This window comes from Malaclemys terrapin, chromosome 1 (assembly GCF_027887155.1).
Source record: "Malaclemys terrapin pileata isolate rMalTer1 chromosome 1, rMalTer1.hap1, whole genome shotgun sequence".
Taxonomy (NCBI): domain Eukaryota; kingdom Metazoa; phylum Chordata; order Testudines; family Emydidae; genus Malaclemys; species Malaclemys terrapin.
The window spans coordinates 113,151,285-113,167,823 of record NC_071505.1 but is presented as its reverse complement, the minus strand read 5'-3'; the positions used below and the strand labels follow the sequence as shown (position 1 = coordinate 113,167,823).

The window sequence follows — 16,539 nt, the reverse complement described above, 5'->3', positions numbered from 1 at the left end:
TTTTAGCTCATGCACTAGAGGCTCATGCACTAAGCTCCAGAGGTCCCCAGTTCAATCCTGGTGACTGGGGTTTGTCAGCGTTACACTATCACCTTCCCTTCTAAATGTTTATCCCAAATGGGCAACTAGATTGAGATTCTGAGATCCTTCCCCTTAGCTGCCACCTTTTCCACTTGACATTGTCATGCAACATTAAAATATTTGCGTGCAGACGAGAACTGAGCAAATAATGAATTTTTCATTTCAGGGGCTGCACAAAAAATAAAATTAAAAACAATCAGATCAAATCAAAACGAATTTTATTTTTCAGTTTTTCCTCATTGAAATGGAACAAATGAACAAATGTGTTTCAAACAAACCAATTTATTTGACCCTAAATGATTTTTTTTAAGTTTTTCATTTCATGTAGGTTTTGGGTGCTTTTTACCCTCTCCCCTTTTTTTAAATCTAGCTAAATTTTGAAAAGAAACACCATTTCAAAATGAAAAAAAAAAGTGTTTCATTTACAAATGATCAAAATGAAACTATTTGAAATGAAAAGTCAAAACATTTCATTTTCAAATGACCAAAACAAACTGTTTTGACTTTTTCAATTTCTTCTGTGTTCTGAAAAATGCATTTTTGGACAAATTTATGATTCACAACTATTTTATCCAGCTCTAGTGAGGATTCTTCATCCTGTGTCAAATTGAGCCTCTGTTACCTGTGCTGAAGAATCCAGGTTCCTTAGCAAACTCATACACCTCTTTAGGTGGACTGGCTACTGGGGTGGGGGACAAAACGCCCCACTGTGTTAGGCTGGGTTACACTACCATTCTGATATGGCAGCATTTCACACCCACTGTGCACAGGGGTAAATGACTACACAAGGTGCAAAGCAGTGGAGAAGCAGGCCTCTATTGTGCAAGTGTCCCAGGACATATAGTGAAGGTCTATATATTCTTCTGTCCGGTCTGCCCACTCTCTTCCCACCTGCATTGGGAAAGGCAGTAGCAGCCCCACAGAGCCTGATATCCCATCAGCCACAGAACAGTGATTCCCTACTCAGCCACTCCTCCTGACCTACCTGGCTATGTAGGGCAAATCTCAATTTGCCCTTAAAGAGCTTTCTACTCACACGAGGAGACAACTGGAACAGAATTTAAACTACCACAGGGTTCAAAAAAGAACAAGATATGTTCATGGAAGATAGGTCCATCCCTGACTATTAGCCAGGATGGACAGGGACGGTGTCCCTAGCCTCTGTTTGCCAGAAGCTGGGAAGGGTGATAGGAAATGGATCACTTGATGATTACCTGTTCTGTTCACTCCCTCTTGGGCACCTGGCATTGGCCACTTTCAGAAGACAGGATACTGGGCTAGATGGACCTTTGGTCGGACCCAGTATTGCTGTTCTTATGTAAAGGACTATGCAATGGCATGTTCTGTTTGCTATCTGCTAAAATTCTTAAACTTCTATTAACCTCCTGTTTTAAATTGATTCTGTTTGCCACATGTCACCAAAAAATTTTGTTCAAGGTCAGACTTTTTATAGTTCCCTTTCCCCTCCTGCAGCCGGTATTTAAATGATTCCAAAGGGACTTTCAAAGAACCCGATTTATTTATTTACTTCCAGGCAATTCTGAGACTCAGCTCTAATCTCAGAGCTGAGATCACAAAGATCAAAGCTTTCATTTGACAAACTTGACAGTTCTACAAATAAATTAGCTCCACTGGGAAGTCCTGTCCTGTAACAGCTTCCAAACGTATGCAGTCTAAATAGTGTCACTTGTTATGTGCGCCTTCTTATCCATATTCTGCAGTTTCTGTGGAGTCTGCTTATGTTCTACCAATTAAAGCATTGAAGGGTCCCACAAACCAACAGAGAGGTGTACTGTATACCACATACTCCAGCAGCTTATTCATATGTTCCTCCTCCCTGCTCACTTTCTCCCATATTTGGGAGAGGATTCGTCTAGACAGATCTTGGAAGGAATCAAGAGTGGAGACTGAAGCATGGAGCACTTCTGTGGTATGGGAAACTTGTTGCATCTTATCCTGAAAGTTGACGGGAAAGTGTTCAATAATAACCAGTAGGATCAGGTAGATGGTCTTCAGGGGTTGGGTAATTGTATGAATCAAGGCAATGATGCAATATTTCAGCAACTGCAAGAAGCAAATTAATAGTGTGAAGGTACATTTTTTAGAAATATCTCTTGAAATGGGAGACGTCTACAACTACACTATTGTTTGATCCTAAAACTGTTCCCCAATACAGAACCATTGTTCCCACTGTCTTTGATGTTTTCCATGCCAATCCAGCCCTGTTTGGTATGGTTCCCCCTGACCATTGAGGAGCTTCTGTTGAAACTATATACCAGTGATACTCAGCGTTCAGTGGACCAGGAGCCACATTAGAGATCAACATTACCCAGTAGTGTGAATTCATTGTTTCATTTACGATAGTACTATATTACATTTAGTTTTTTATATATATTACTCACACAGTAAATGAGGTAAGTTGATAACTTAATTGGTTAATAACATAGGAAAAGCATCCTGATTGGTAAATCACTTAGACTGGTTAATAATTAAATCACAGTGTTTTAAGATATCCCGTGCTGTAAAGAGCCACAGGAGACACATTAAAGAGACACTTGCGGCTCGCGAGCCTCAGTCTGAGTATCACTGCTATATACGGTCTGGAATGGGCCTAGATAAATAAGAAATCTTGCAAGCCTTGACTCTCATGAAGCCTGGATTGCTAAAGAAAAAAAACCTACTGGGACAAAGAAAAACAATGAAGCTGCCAAACCTGAAAAAGATAAGTAAAAACTGTCTAACTGAAGATGCTAACTAACACTAATCCTAATGAAGAAGGCACTGGATGATACATTCTGACAAAACTGTGTCCATGGACCAGGTGAGGTTCCCGTTCCGTCTGCCACCGTGGCTGGAAGGAACTGTGACAGTTGGTGCTCCACACCACTTTTATTGCTCTGCCCCACAAACATTTGGAGTCACAAGAGGAGGGTGTAAGGTATGTTCCAATGGCATTGGAAGGTTCCACTGATCCTGGCTGTGCCACAGGTACATTCAGTGCTTAATTTGAGTCAGGGCTTGCCAGGGCTGAGCCCCGGCACCTTCAGGCTTGGCAGTTCATAACCCCGGCACTTCTGGGCTTGCCGTATCAGTTATGAAAGTAAAAAAATTCTTGATCGCCAGCACTTAATTGCTTGAGCCCCAGCACCGCTTTCATTACAAATTAAGCACTGGGTAGATCTCAAGAGTGGGAATATGCAGAGGCCACTCAAAGAAAAGATTAGTGATATTGTGGTCCTGCTCAGAACATCTCTGGGATAAGGATGAAGGGGAAAGAACTTGGTTCCTACCAGGGAACTAGTTTGAAGAGCCTCCCAGATGCTTTGGCCGGCATCCCTCACCTTGCTCTGGGAATGCTGGAAAGCACATTGCTGGAATTTGGTCATCATGGAGCCCAAACGCACCCAGTAACTCTCGTAACCTTGCTGCTGCTGAGCAGAAGCCATTCCATGCCTTTCTGCAAAAGCTGTAGGTTTAACCGAAAGAAACAAGAGAATAAGGTTATGCTGCCAAGTGAAAGGCAATAATGTCAGAATTGAACACAGCTTCCCCAAATCTTCATTTGAAAGCCTGACTCATAGATTCATAGATTATAAGGCCAGAAAGGCCCACTGTGGTCATCTAGTCTGACCTCCTGTATAACGGAGGAAGCAAGAATCTGGGGCGGCGAACGCTTATGGGCGGCATTCCATCCATTCTTGGGGCGGCAAACCGAGCGGCCTTTTTATTTATTCGGGAGGCTTTTTATGTATGTATTTATTGCTTGGGGCGGCAAAAATGGTAGAGCCGGCCCTGTCCCCACTATAATTCCTAGAGCAGAGCTTTTAGAAAACCTTCGCAGCACATGTTCTACCTGCACCTGAGATACTAACGGTCAGATTTTCAAAAGTATTTAGGAACACAGAAAGGTAAATCAGCACCTGGTGGGATTTTCAAAAAGTTCCTAGGCACATATTTCCCATTGATAGAGATAGGCACCTTGCATTTTGAACATCTCACTAGATCCCTATCTGCATCTTTAGGTGTCTCAATACCTTTAAAAGGCTGGCCCTTTTGCAACAGCACTACTATTACCACTGTTTGCCACCAATCTAGTGATAGAATTGTTTTAATGAGAAATTGGGCAAACTTCTATTGCTGTTATTTGTATTATGACAGCGCCTGAAGTCCCCAACTGACTTGTTGTGCTAGGCAGAAGCAGAAGCACAAGCAGAAGACGGTCTCTTCCCCTAAGAATTTATAATCTAAACAGACAATGGGTGGAAGAAAAGATTATACCTATTTTACAAATGGGAAACAGAGGCACAAAGAACTGAAATGACTAGTCTGAGGCCCTACAGGAATTTGTGGCAGAGCTGGAAATTAAACCCAGATCCCGCGTGTGTAACCACTTTTCCTCTGAAATGAGCCGGTGCTTTTCTAGAAAGGTCAGTGGTTCTTAAAGGATCTCCTCCCCATTTACTACCATTTACCCTTTGGTAAGGAACAAAACCACTGACCACACTTATTTTTCCCCTATGCATGAAGCATTAACACCCCCCAAGTGACACCATGTGCTCCAGGATGTAAACACACTCAGCACCAGTCATAGTTTTATGGCTTGGGATCTTGCTCTCCCAGATGTGTGCATTTTACTGAGCAATCTTCAGGAAAACAAATGTTACATAACAGCTTAACATATGTCATCTCAGCTGTGGCCAAGTCTCACTTCACAGGATGCCTGGGGACATATTTTAAACTCACTCTCTTCTGTCAGTCTGATATTTGTCTTCCTTTTACACCTCAGTGTGTGAATGGATGAAAGCAAGGACTAGAATGAAGGAGTAGCTCATGGCTTAAAGCTAGTTCAAGTGGGAATCCTGTTAATTATTTGGTCTTATCAATGCAAGGGGCCCTTTATCCATTTACTGACTTGTTATTATATCAGCCAACTCGAAATAGAGGGAAAGTGCAAGGTAACGAAAAGAGTGGAACATTGGAATGCCCCCATTTTATTTTGGAGCTATGGCAAAAATATTGACACTAGGACTGGAATTTTCAAAAGAACCTATGAGATGTAGGTATTCAACTTTTACTGGAAACCAGTAGAAGCTGAACACTGAACTCCCTTAGGCTTCTTTGAAATTCCCAACCTGGGTGTGACCCACACAAGTTCTTACCCACTTCACCAGCTGTGGGGAGGTAGGGATGTGCTAGCTCTTCAGCTGTCTCCAGCACGGCTTAAACTTCATTCTTGGCCATCTGACTAAAGCTGGTCAGGAATTTTTCAGCAGAATGTTTTTATATTGGAAAATACAGATTCGTCAAAACCATTCACAGAAGTGTAGTGATTTGGATGGAACTTTGATTATGAAGGTTTCTCAGCTCCAGGATGGAATCAACAGAGCCCCACCCCAGAACAGCCAACTCCCTGCTCCAAATCAGGCAGAACAGGTACTTGAACTTGGGTCTTCCATATACCAGACTAGTACCCTAATAACCAGGCCATTGTAGGTTGGGACTTGCTCATGTTTTTTAATGAACATTTTTGAAAGGTCTCATTTTCATTCCACTGTGGAACAAAAACTAATTTCAAATCCTCCAATTTTGTTTTAAATCAGAATTCTTCTTTCCCGGCCAGCCCTACATACTTTTCATCCCATGACTGTACTCATACCATTAATCACTGCTGATTCGGGGGTCTCCATATTGGTCTGGATGGCTTCTTTTGTCAGGCCGACCACTCCTATGATTGTGTTGGTCACTGCATCATTTTCACCCGTCACTTCGGAAAACCTCATGAAGTCCTTTACATCTGAAACAATCTGAAAATAAAATAGAGGAAAGTTGGTTTTATACTAAAAAAAAAAAAAAAAAAAAGATCTTAGACAAAGTTTTCAGACTCGGGTACCCAAAGCTAGGCTGCTAAATTCATAATGAGGGTATCTAATAAGGTGGGGGCAATTTTCAAAACTGCTGAACAAAGGCCGCTCCATTTCTTAACACTTTGACCTAAGATCTCATCTCAAAATAGGGTAGATCTCAATTGATGAAGGGACATCACCTTCCGCTTGTGGTGAGCTTTAATCTTCCATAGAGGAGACATTTCAACATAATGTTGTCCTGGAACCTCTATGAAACGGGGCTTGTGTCATCCAATTTTATCTCCCCTTTCCTAGTTTGCAGTCATCAGAAAATGTGTGTTTGTCCACTGCCCCAACATTCCCTCCAGGGTTTGAATTGAAACTGCATAGACTGCCTGTTATTGTCTAGTGAAATCCACAATTACCCATTTTTTGGTCAGATACGTTCTTGTAAAATAGGCTACAACTATCCACACCTCTCCAGCAAGGCATTCAGCTGCCACCACAGCTTTAGTCACTCTTGCTAATAGATCAGATCATAGCCTTCCCCTTTAAGGAGTCTCTAGTTGAATAAAAGATAATTACCTGATCGGCGTTTTGACAAAGTATCGGCAGCTTCTCCTCCACTGACTCTAGACCCTTGCAGTTTACTGTTGCAGCTATAGACAGGTAAATTGAATTAGTAACTTAACTCTCTTTCAGTGTGACTTGGAATAGACTGGCTTATGTTTATATGCCATAGTTCTCAGAAGTGGAGACAGGAGGCCAATTTTCCAGCTGGTTTTAGGCACAGAAATTGCTGAGAAATTGCACACCACCTATATGTGACAGTCAGGACTGAATGAGGAATTTCCCACTGAATTTTTATTATGAATTACGCTTTCCCTTCCCGTTGAGAAAAACTTCTCTATCCCGGTTTACTTACGTTGAGGTTCCAGGGTATTCAGAACTGGCTGTGCACTGCTGACCACAACTTCATTAATGGTCTTCACTCCTTTCTCTGTTCCAGTACACAAAGATTTGTTGTACGAGTGTCTCTTTGTGATGGAAGTATATTTGGTGGAAACCAAGTGACAGACAGTGCTAACGAAGGGTAGGCCACTCGGTTTCTTCAAGACATTACACTGAGGCAAAACAGGAAAAGTCACATCAGCAAAGATTCACTGTCAGGTTAAGAAGCAAACTCAAAACTCTGATGGATCTATCTGTCTTTCCAAAGGTTTAAGACCAGCTCCAGAGCTAGTTTAAATGGCAGCACTTCACTGAAGTCAATGGAGCTACACCATGTACAGTGGTTGTGGATCTGGAGTTGCAGAGGAAATGAAATCCTATCATCTGCTCAAAGAAAATCAGAATCCATGGTCTGCGTCAATACGTCTTTTTAAACTAGGTAATTTGAAAAGTCTAATAAAATCAAACATCTAGTCCTACTTCACATTTCTGAGCAATAAGTACTGTATGTGCATACACTGAGAAGACATTGGGTTTTGGAGGTGGAGGATGGGGGTTTGCAGCAATTTGAGTCCAGGTACAACTTCTTCTAGTTCTGTCTTTGAACTCTTTGAACAGAAAATTAGGATGAACCAAAATCAAAAGATTATTTTACCCCTTGCCCTTTAAGGGGGGGGTGGAATACTTAGTTATGACTGGTTTCAGAGTGGTAGCCGTGTTAGTCTGTATCAGCAAAAACAATAACGAGTCCTTGTGGCACCTTAGAGAATAACAAATTTATTTGGGCATAAGCTTTCGTGGGCTATAACCTACTTCATCAGCTGCATGGAGTGGAAAATACAGGAGCAGGTATAAATACATGAAAGGATGGGAGTTGCCTTCCCAGGTTTCATTAGTCTGACCTTACACTTGGAAAGCAACTCCCATTCTTTCATGCATTTATACCTGCTTCTGTATTTTCCACTCCATGCAGCTTATGAAGTGGGTTCTAGTCCATGAAAGCTTATGCCCAAATAAATGTGTTAGTCTCTAAAGTGCCACAAGGACTCCTCCATTGTTTTTAGTTATGACTGTTTCTCGTCTTAGTCTAGACCGTTTCTAATCTAATCTAGTGTGTCTAATGTAGTAACTAACAGGAGATGTCATTCTCTTTGCTGTGTACTGCACCTTCAAAATCCACCCCTTCTTGCTCACTCTGAGGGCTCTTATGAGACAGCTGCTATTTTGTTTTTTAGTTAGGATGAAGTTTTATGCCAATATTACTTCACACCAGTAACATAAAACTGGTGTACAAGTGTGGAGAATCAGGCCTTTTATACATGTTCTTTGTTGTTTTCCTTAATCAAAAATCTAAGTCAGACAGACTAAAAACAAACATTGCTTTGGTCTTTGTGTATGGAAAAACATAACAAGAAATCACTGAACAGTGGAATGGCTATTTGGAATAGACTTAAGTCAGCTGGCCTTCCAGAAACCACCTTTGAATTTGCTGAACAATTGTTAGATACAGATAATTTTGCTGTGTCAGTCTTGGCCTTGCCATATGACACCAGCATGGATGAGAAGAGCTGAAAAGTATCAGTCCTGATGTTACTTATAAACCTAATGTGAGACCCTCAACTGGTATAAATCAACACTCCTCCAATGATAGACAAGCCAATTTACACTAGCTTAGGACCTGGTCCACTATCTTTCTTGGCACAGAATGGAGAATTTAGTATTCACATTCATTCAGTTCTGGACTCATTTCAACAGTCACTAGGCACATTTCTTGACACTTCTGTGTAGGGGTGGCCTGAATTACCTGTTGGTTGGTGCTTAATAATGCAAACCAGTATCCTACCTGCTGAACTTCATATTCCTACAGGATGTACCCACCTGCTTCTTCTGTTCCCAGTTCTCTGAGGAAGCCGTGTCTAGTTTGGTGGTCTTAGAGGACATGGTGCAGTCAATTATAACTGAAAGTCAACAGAGAGACATGACAGTGTTAAGTTAGGGTTTTAATGGAAACCTCAGATAACACACAAGGATAGAGAATCTCACAGACTGATCAAAGCCTAAAAATTATGTATTTGGCCAAATCCCTACTGACAATCTGGAGTAACTCCATTAAAGTCAATGCCCCGTGTTCTCTCTCTCTGTGTCTCTCTGTGTCTCATACACATACACATAGAAAGAGAGTTTTACTATGTAAGTTGCTCTGATGGAATGTGTGACATCCTCCCATTTCACATCCTAATTTAAGTCCGATGTAATTCCAGTGAGGAGGGCAAGGGGGAGGCCTGGTACCAGGAATCAGTCTGAGGGATCAGTGCAACTGGGGTTTTCTTTAGTTAGGTTCAACACTTCAGGTTGTTTGTAAACCGATTTGAAATAGAAGCCCAGTTTGTAAGCATGAAACAGCCTCCAGCATGGCACCCAGGCTCTCTTTCTTGCCTAGTGAAATTGTGTTGCACACACTTTTACTTTTGCTTGGTTTTCTGAGGATGCAATTTAACTGAGTGAGCAGAAAATTCCATGGTAGTTCTTAGTCCAATCCCTTACGCGCTGTAAGAACCTATTAAGTGCTTGATCCTGACCAGTGCATGTGAGGGAATGTTGTGCATGTGAGCACAAGCTAAAAGATGATGAGAAGGATAGGGAATGCAAGGGAATCTGATTCTGCCTTAATGAAAGCACTGCTGCATAGCCACTGACTTTCTCCTCTTCCTAAGTAGGAGTAACTCAAAGAGGAGAGTATATAATGTTTCATTTACATGTTGGGAGTCTCTCGTAAGCCTGTTTCTTCTCTCACACACCTATTTCTCATCCTTTTTTCTCCCTGCAATCAAGAGGAAGGTAGCAGATGCACATGGAATTTCAGACTTAGACCCTCCCGTACTCTCTGCTCCTATTCAAGACGGAGCACAACAGCATTGCATGTCCTGGTGCACATCATCCAAGGCCTAAGTGGATGAAAAATTATGATCACAACTAGCCAAGGACTATTCACCTACCTAACTCCTAGATAAGAGAACGATCATCACGCAAGGCAATTTTTCAACTTGAAGCCAGGTGATGCGACTGTTCATGCAGGGCCGGTGCAAGGAAGTTTTGTGCCCTAAGCGAAACTTCCACCTTGCGCCTCCCACCAGCCCTGCGGCAGCTCTCCGCCCCTCCCCTCCACCCTGAGGTGCCCCCCCCTGCGGCAGCTCCCCACCCGAGCTCACCTCTGCTCCGCCTCCTCCCCGAGCACGCCGCCCCCGCTCTAATTCTCCTCCCCTCCCACGCTTGCGGCGCCAAATAGCTGATTGGCACCGCAAGCCTGGGAGGCGGGAGAAGTGGAGTGGTCGCTGCGCTGGGAGAGGGAGTCTGAGCTGCAAGTGTCAGTGTGCCGCTGGCAGCCCAGCCCAGGAACGCTGTAAAAAAAAATTGGGGGCACCGCTTTTTGGCGCCCCCAAATCTTGGCACCCTAGGCAACCGCCTAGTTTGCCTTACTGGTAGCACCGGCCCTATGTTCATGCCACAGCCAGGTGATTAGCAGCTTGGGATTCACACTGGATACAGAATGCCACCCCCTTGTATTGGTCTCTAGTCTTCTCACTCAGCAAGATTAATTCAATAATCAGTCCTTGTGGGATGCAAAACTATTCAAAGAACTTAAAATACTCCTCACTTTGAAAATTTTGTTCTCCTACTATGATTATGTGTATTACAGTAGCCCTTATCTATCTAGATATGGAGATATGCTGATCACCTCACAATCTTTCATGGATTTTAACTTCACAATACCCCAATGAGATAGGGAAATACTACCCCCATTTTACAGATTGGAAACTGAGGCACAAGGTAGATTATATGACCTGCCCAAAGTCTCACAGAAAGCTGGTAGCTGAGCTTGAAATCAAGCCAGGGTCTCTTGAGTCCCAGTGTAGTGCCTTATGCACTACACCAGGGGTTGGCAACCTTTCAGAAGTGGTGTGCCAAGTCTTAATTTATTCACTCTCATTTAAGGTTTGCGTGCCAGTAATACATTTGAACGTTTTTAGAAGATCTCTTTCTATAAGTCTATATTATATAACTAAACTATTGTTGTATGTAAAGTAAACAAAGTTTTTAAAATGTTTAAGAAGCTTCATTTAAAATTAAATTAAAATGCAGATCTTATGAGCTTTGTGCAGTGGTTCTTAACCGGGGGTGCGAGATATGCGAGATTTTTTTAGAAGGTAAATCATCAAAAACACAAATTAAGCACAGGCACATAAGTACAACTACTTTGTTTCATCAAACCTATGTATTTATTAACATTATACATGTTTTAACGATTACTGTAATATACAAACAAAGTTTTTAAGTTTTCAAGTTTTCAAGTTTTTAAACTAATTGTAGTGTAATTTTTTATAAGGGCTGCAGAGTGCTGGGACCAGGCCAGGAGCAGAGCCCGGTGCTGGCTGCCGGTACCCCAGGCTAACCGGAGGCTGAGCAGGGCTGGAGGCCCAGACCCCGGCTGTCAGGGGGCCAGGCGGCTGGAACCCCAGACCAGCAGCGAGGTGAGTGGGGCCAGCGGCTGGGGCCGATGGGTCCCAGCCGCCGGCTCCGCTCAGCCGCTGCCGGCCGAGGGTTCCGTTCACTCAGGCTGGCAGTGGGCTGAGCGGGGCTGGTGGCTGAGACCCTGGCTGACAAGGGGCTGGCAGCCAGAACTCCAGACTGTCAGCGGGCTGAGCTGGGCTGGCAGACGGAACCCCAGACCAGCAGAGGGCTGAGCGGCTCAGCCCACTGCCAGTCTGGGGTTCCATCCGCCAGCTCCTGCCAGCCGGGGTCCTGGCCACCGCCCCTGCTCAGCCTGCTGCCGGCCGGGGGTTCTGTTCACCCAGGCCGGCAGCGGACTGAGTGGGACTGGCGGTCGGGACCACGGCTGGCAGCAGCATGCCAGTAAAAATCGGCTCGCGTGCTGCCTTTGGCACGTGTGCCGCAGGTTGCCGACCCCCGCACTACACCATCCTTTGTACCCCAGCAGCCCCCAACCAACAGCATGGCCCCATTGTGCCAGGCGTTCCACAAACACCTAGTGAGAGACATTCCCTGCCCTAAAAAGCTAACATTCTAATTGGATCAGACAGAGAGAGATGGAGAAAAGGACAGAACATTCAAGCAGAAAACTGGCAAATGAGGCACAAAGAGATAAAGCGACTTGCCCAGAGTGATCTCAGATATCTGTGGTAGAGCTGGAAAATGAATGACTGTCTCCTGAGTCCCATTCCAGTGTCCCAACCATAACTCAGTTCTTCCTCCAATAACAACCACTTCCCAGCTTCACTGAAGCAGCAGCAGCTCTGATTACCTGCCAGTGGGTGATACCGTGTTTGTTTTCATCATTGGCGGGATGGTCTACAGGTGTACAAATTATTCCGTTAGTCTTATTCTTCACCCCCTGAACTCACGTAAGATAACATTTTGTGCATTTTACACCATTCTCATTCAAGGGATACTTTAACACCATTCAAGGGATACTTTAACTCCAGTCAAGCACCTGTTACCTGAATATTTCAAAACCTGACCCACTAAACCTACAAGATAATCACACCTTGTAATAGACAAGAAAATTCTGCCTCATCATTGGCTAAAGATAGTCATGTGACAAAACATGGCATTTCTATTGTTTACCTTCACAGATGTAAATACTGGCATAAGAAACAATGTTGCCCAATCAAATCACATATGCAAATGACTACATTATGATTGTCTGCAGCTGAGTTCGGTGGTGGCTCTCACCTTTGCGCCAATCAGCTGTTATATGCAAATCCCTGCTTCCCCATTGGCTCAGAAGTGAATAGTTTTTTTACCAGCCTTTAATTTTATTGCAGTTTTTTGGGGAACTCCATAATTGTATAGTTTCAGAAGTATCTGGTAATCTCTTTGTTATAGCTTCGTATGTCTTATGAAAGCACCCATGTATATAATGCTACATGCATTTGCTTTGTACTGTAGTGAGCCTTAGTCACTAGTTACCTGTCATATCAGGAACCTTTTGATAGTCAAGTCAAAAGAAATAAATATATAGCTGCTATTTCCATTTTAATGGGAAGTGAACTAAGGCATCTGAGGCTGTGTGACTGTGGATAAGTCACTTAACATGCCATTGAAAGCGCTAGCACGGAATCCTGTCTCCTATCTTTTGGTTTATTGACTGAAAAACACTTTCAAAGGGTCAGAGCATAGCTCCTGGTCATGTTGAGTCATATGGATGGAATGTATTTATCCCTCCTGTCAATTCAAAAAGTCAGAGTGTACCTCATTGGATACAAACAACCCATATTTGTAGCTTAGGAAAACATTTTAAAAATGGGTCTAAATTAGCTTCGTGCCATTCCCCACACAGCTCAGCCTGAAGCAGCACCGTAGCAACAACACTTAGCACTTTGCAAACATTTGCTATTAATTACAGGATCCTAGAACAACAACTCACAGCTCCAGACTCTAAGGAAAGAGGCCAAGTGAGGCCTCAAAAGTGAGCCCTACGCTCATAATTTAAACCAGTACCTTACAAATCCTCCAATGTACGTTGCAAATAAGTCTTGATACTCTATTCTAACAGCTCTGAAAACTTTTAAAAGCCCAGCTGCCAAGCATTAAACTGCAGGCTGGAAAGCTAGTGTGTAATTTCATTGCACAGGAAAGCTAATTAAAAGCCTGTTTACCAGCTCCTCCTTGCACCTCAAAGAAAAGCAGCACAGTTCAATGATGCACAACAAAACTCACTGGACCAGCCTCTTTCAGACATAGTTTAAGGGCTCATAAGCCCTCACTTGTCAATTGACTCCATTTTCTCCTGCACTCAACCTTGTCCAAACAGTCCTCCAAACTCAGAAAATCCCCAGGCCCCTTAGCTCCCCACAACCCAATCCCCAGCTACTTGAGAATACCCCTCAGCCCACCCCCCATCTATCCCCTCCTTCAACTTAACCACTCCACAGCTCAAAAACACCCTTCAACTCTGAAATCTCTCCCACTCAACACTCCCAGATGCAGAATAACCATCACCCATCCCTCCAGGCTCAGAATTCTTCCTCTCCCTACCTAACATGCACTGCCATCAGTCTCAGAGGACCCCTGCCCTGCCCCTTTATACCTATTTTTAAAAAACAATGAGCAACAGGTGGTATAGTATTGCATCCCACGGCACATCAGCCACAACACACAGCAGTGACAATACTGAGAGGACATAGTACCCCTAATTGAGGGCTGCCCCTGGTGGTGACCATTTGGGGCAAGGCAAGGTACCCATAGCAGTAGCCCCTGGTGAATTACACTGGGGAATCTGGTACACTGGGGAAGAGTTGAATGAGGGATTTTGGAGGAAGCAGAAGAAATCCATAAGAGACCCAGGGCTCTGGGCATTTGTGCTCATCTCTTTTTAGCGAGTTTCAGCAGGGGAAGGGCCCATTGCTAAGTGAATGGGAGATAATTTTTCCACTCTATTCACCATGGCTGTTGTCATCCCCAGCAACATCTCCAGGATAAAGTCAGCTGCCCAGTCTTGCTGGGTAATCTACTATGGCTATAAAGTGTTATTACACAGTTTCCACTGAGCTTGCCTAACTTGCTGGGAGGAGTTGGAGAGAGACTTCTTCTTCCTCAGAGCAGGAAAAGGTTTTGGGTGAGAAACTTCAGGCCTAAGTCGGGTGACCATATGGCCCATTTTGGCTGGGACAGTCCCTTTTTTAAGCCCTGTCCCTGCCATCCCGACTTTTTTTTTCCAAAAGGAGGCATTTGTCCCGTTTGCTCTGGGCAGCTTGATCAGTTGGCAAGAGCAAATGGGACAAATCCCCACTTTTGTCAAAAAAGCGGGTGCGGTGTGGAGGAATGTGGGGGGGAGGCGCGAGCAGAGATGCCAGCCCCCTGCAACAGGAGAGACAGAGCTGGGGAAGGGGGGCACTGTCAGCGTTCCAGCATGGGACGGGGGGCAGGGTTCCAGCAACCCACCAACAGCCTCCTGAGGGGCCCTTGGCAGGGTTCCAGCCATGGAGGGCGGGGAGTACATATCAGGTGAGCGGCTGGGGGTGTCCTGTTTTCTCTTTGGGAAATATGGTCACCCTACTAACAGGCAGCTGGGGAATGTGGTAGAAACTCTAAAGGACATCAGGTTAATAGTAGTGAGGAGACCCAGGGTGACATTCTGATCCTAACGAAGACAATGGGATACTAAGTGGGAAACACTGGAAGGGAGTTTTAAAACTCTTCTGTGATGAGAATCAAGCTCCCTCTGTGGGTTTTGCAGTGTCCTAGGATCACATGTTTCCTTGTGCTCCCCTATCTGTGTGGCATAGCCATCTGCTGTATTGTGAGCTTGGCACCTCTACTTAACACTAATACATAATAAAGTGAACATAACTCCCATTGAGTTCAGTGGGTTTTGCACCTGATTCCAGGAGGGCTAAATTGAGCCCTGTACATCTAACACCTCACATACAAAAGTATATCCGCTTATCTTGGGGACAAGGGTCCTGCCAAGCTGCTGTGTCCCCTACATCCTCTGGAGCTGCTGAGACCCATATCTCCTAGAGCAAACAGCCATGTGGGGCTGCTGGGCCTCCCAGCCCTGTACAAGGAGTGGATGTAGGCGGGGCCATAATGGATGAGGCCAGTAAGGGTTGGGCCTATTAAGAGAGTGGACCCTAATTTTTTACTGTGTATAAAGCCACAGATTCACTTAATCCATCTTGTCCCTGGAGGCTGAAACTAGGTCTGGGTGAACAGGTTCAGATAAGGAAAAGAAAGAAATAAATTTTCGTGTGAAATTGCAGCTGAACCCAAAACTATGGGGCGGTTTTACCCCTGCACTTCATCATTTTGGACTGATCCACACTTAAAAGTTAGTTCCATATTGCTATCTCGGTCCTGGGATGTGAAAAATCCACATCCCTGACTGATGTAGCTATGCCAACCTAACCCCCAGTGTAGACACAGCTCTGTCAGTGAAAGACTGCTTCCATCAACCTACCTACTGTCGTTTGGGGAGGTGGTGTTCCTAATCTGATGGAAAAACCCCTTCTGTTGCTGTAGGTTGCATCTACACTATAGGTTTGTGTCATTATAGCTATGCTACTATAGTCTCTTTAGTGTAGACATACCCTTTGACTAGAAGCAAAAATATCAATGGGAGATGGGTCTGAACCAAACCCCCATATTTGAGCTCTATCTTTAGTACCAATATACATTATTATGAAAGGCAGATCTTATGGTATTTCTGGCCCTGCTGGAACTAGAAAATCTTGGAAATCTTGTTCCCCTGATACTTCCAAATCCCTAGCAAAGGACAAACACAGAGAGGAGGTTTCAACCACAAGGCATCAACATCCTTTGTTACTTTTAATTGTAATTGTTTTTTCCAGAAACAACGTGGGTTTAAAAAAAAAAGATTTTCCCACATGATATTGCAAAAATGTTACATCTATCATACAGTGGAGATATCTTGCACTTGAAAGTGGTTTGGTTGTCTGACATTCCCTAGATGATGCTGATAAGTAATTCAACCTTAATCCTTATGACAGATAGATTTAAATCTGGCTTTTTTACAGCCAGAATTATAATCAATGGCATCAATAAACACATTGTGCACAAACACAGCATTATTGAAGTAAGGGTGAGATGAATCACCAATTACAAAATCAAAATATCCAACTAG

At 43.8% G+C, this 16,539-nt stretch overlaps 1 protein-coding gene across 1 annotated transcript; it reads right to left on the bottom strand.

Annotated features, from left to right (window-relative positions):
- Positions 1–1,818: 1,818 nt before the first annotated feature.
- LOC128830429 (perilipin-3-like) lies at positions 1,819–8,816 on the bottom strand. The gene is made up of 6 exons (XM_054016289.1): positions 8,754–8,816; positions 6,850–7,048; positions 6,510–6,583; positions 5,738–5,885; positions 3,423–3,547; positions 1,819–2,145 (listed from the first exon to the last, which is right to left on the bottom strand). Exons 1-6 carry the CDS (start codon positions 8,814–8,816, stop codon positions 1,819–1,821), a joined length of 936 nt encoding a protein of 311 aa, XP_053872264.1.
- Between the last annotated feature and the right edge of the window lie 7,723 nt (positions 8,817–16,539).

What these genes read in the sequence shown, in the direction of transcription:
- LOC128830429 (XM_054016289.1), bottom strand. Translation starts at nt 8,816, where the DNA reads ATGTCCTCTAAGACCACCAAACTAGACACGGCTTCCTCAGAGAACTGG. An exon ending in GAATACCCTGGAACCTCAAC is followed by an intron (nt 6,584 to 6,849) that starts GTAAGTAAACCG and finishes ACCTGTCTATAG; the next exon opens with CTGCAACAGTAAACTGCAAG. An exon ending in TCCAGCATTCCCAGAGCAAG is followed by an intron (nt 2,146 to 3,422) that starts GTGAGGGATGCC and finishes TGCTTCTTGCAG; the next exon opens with TTGCTGAAATATTGCATCAT.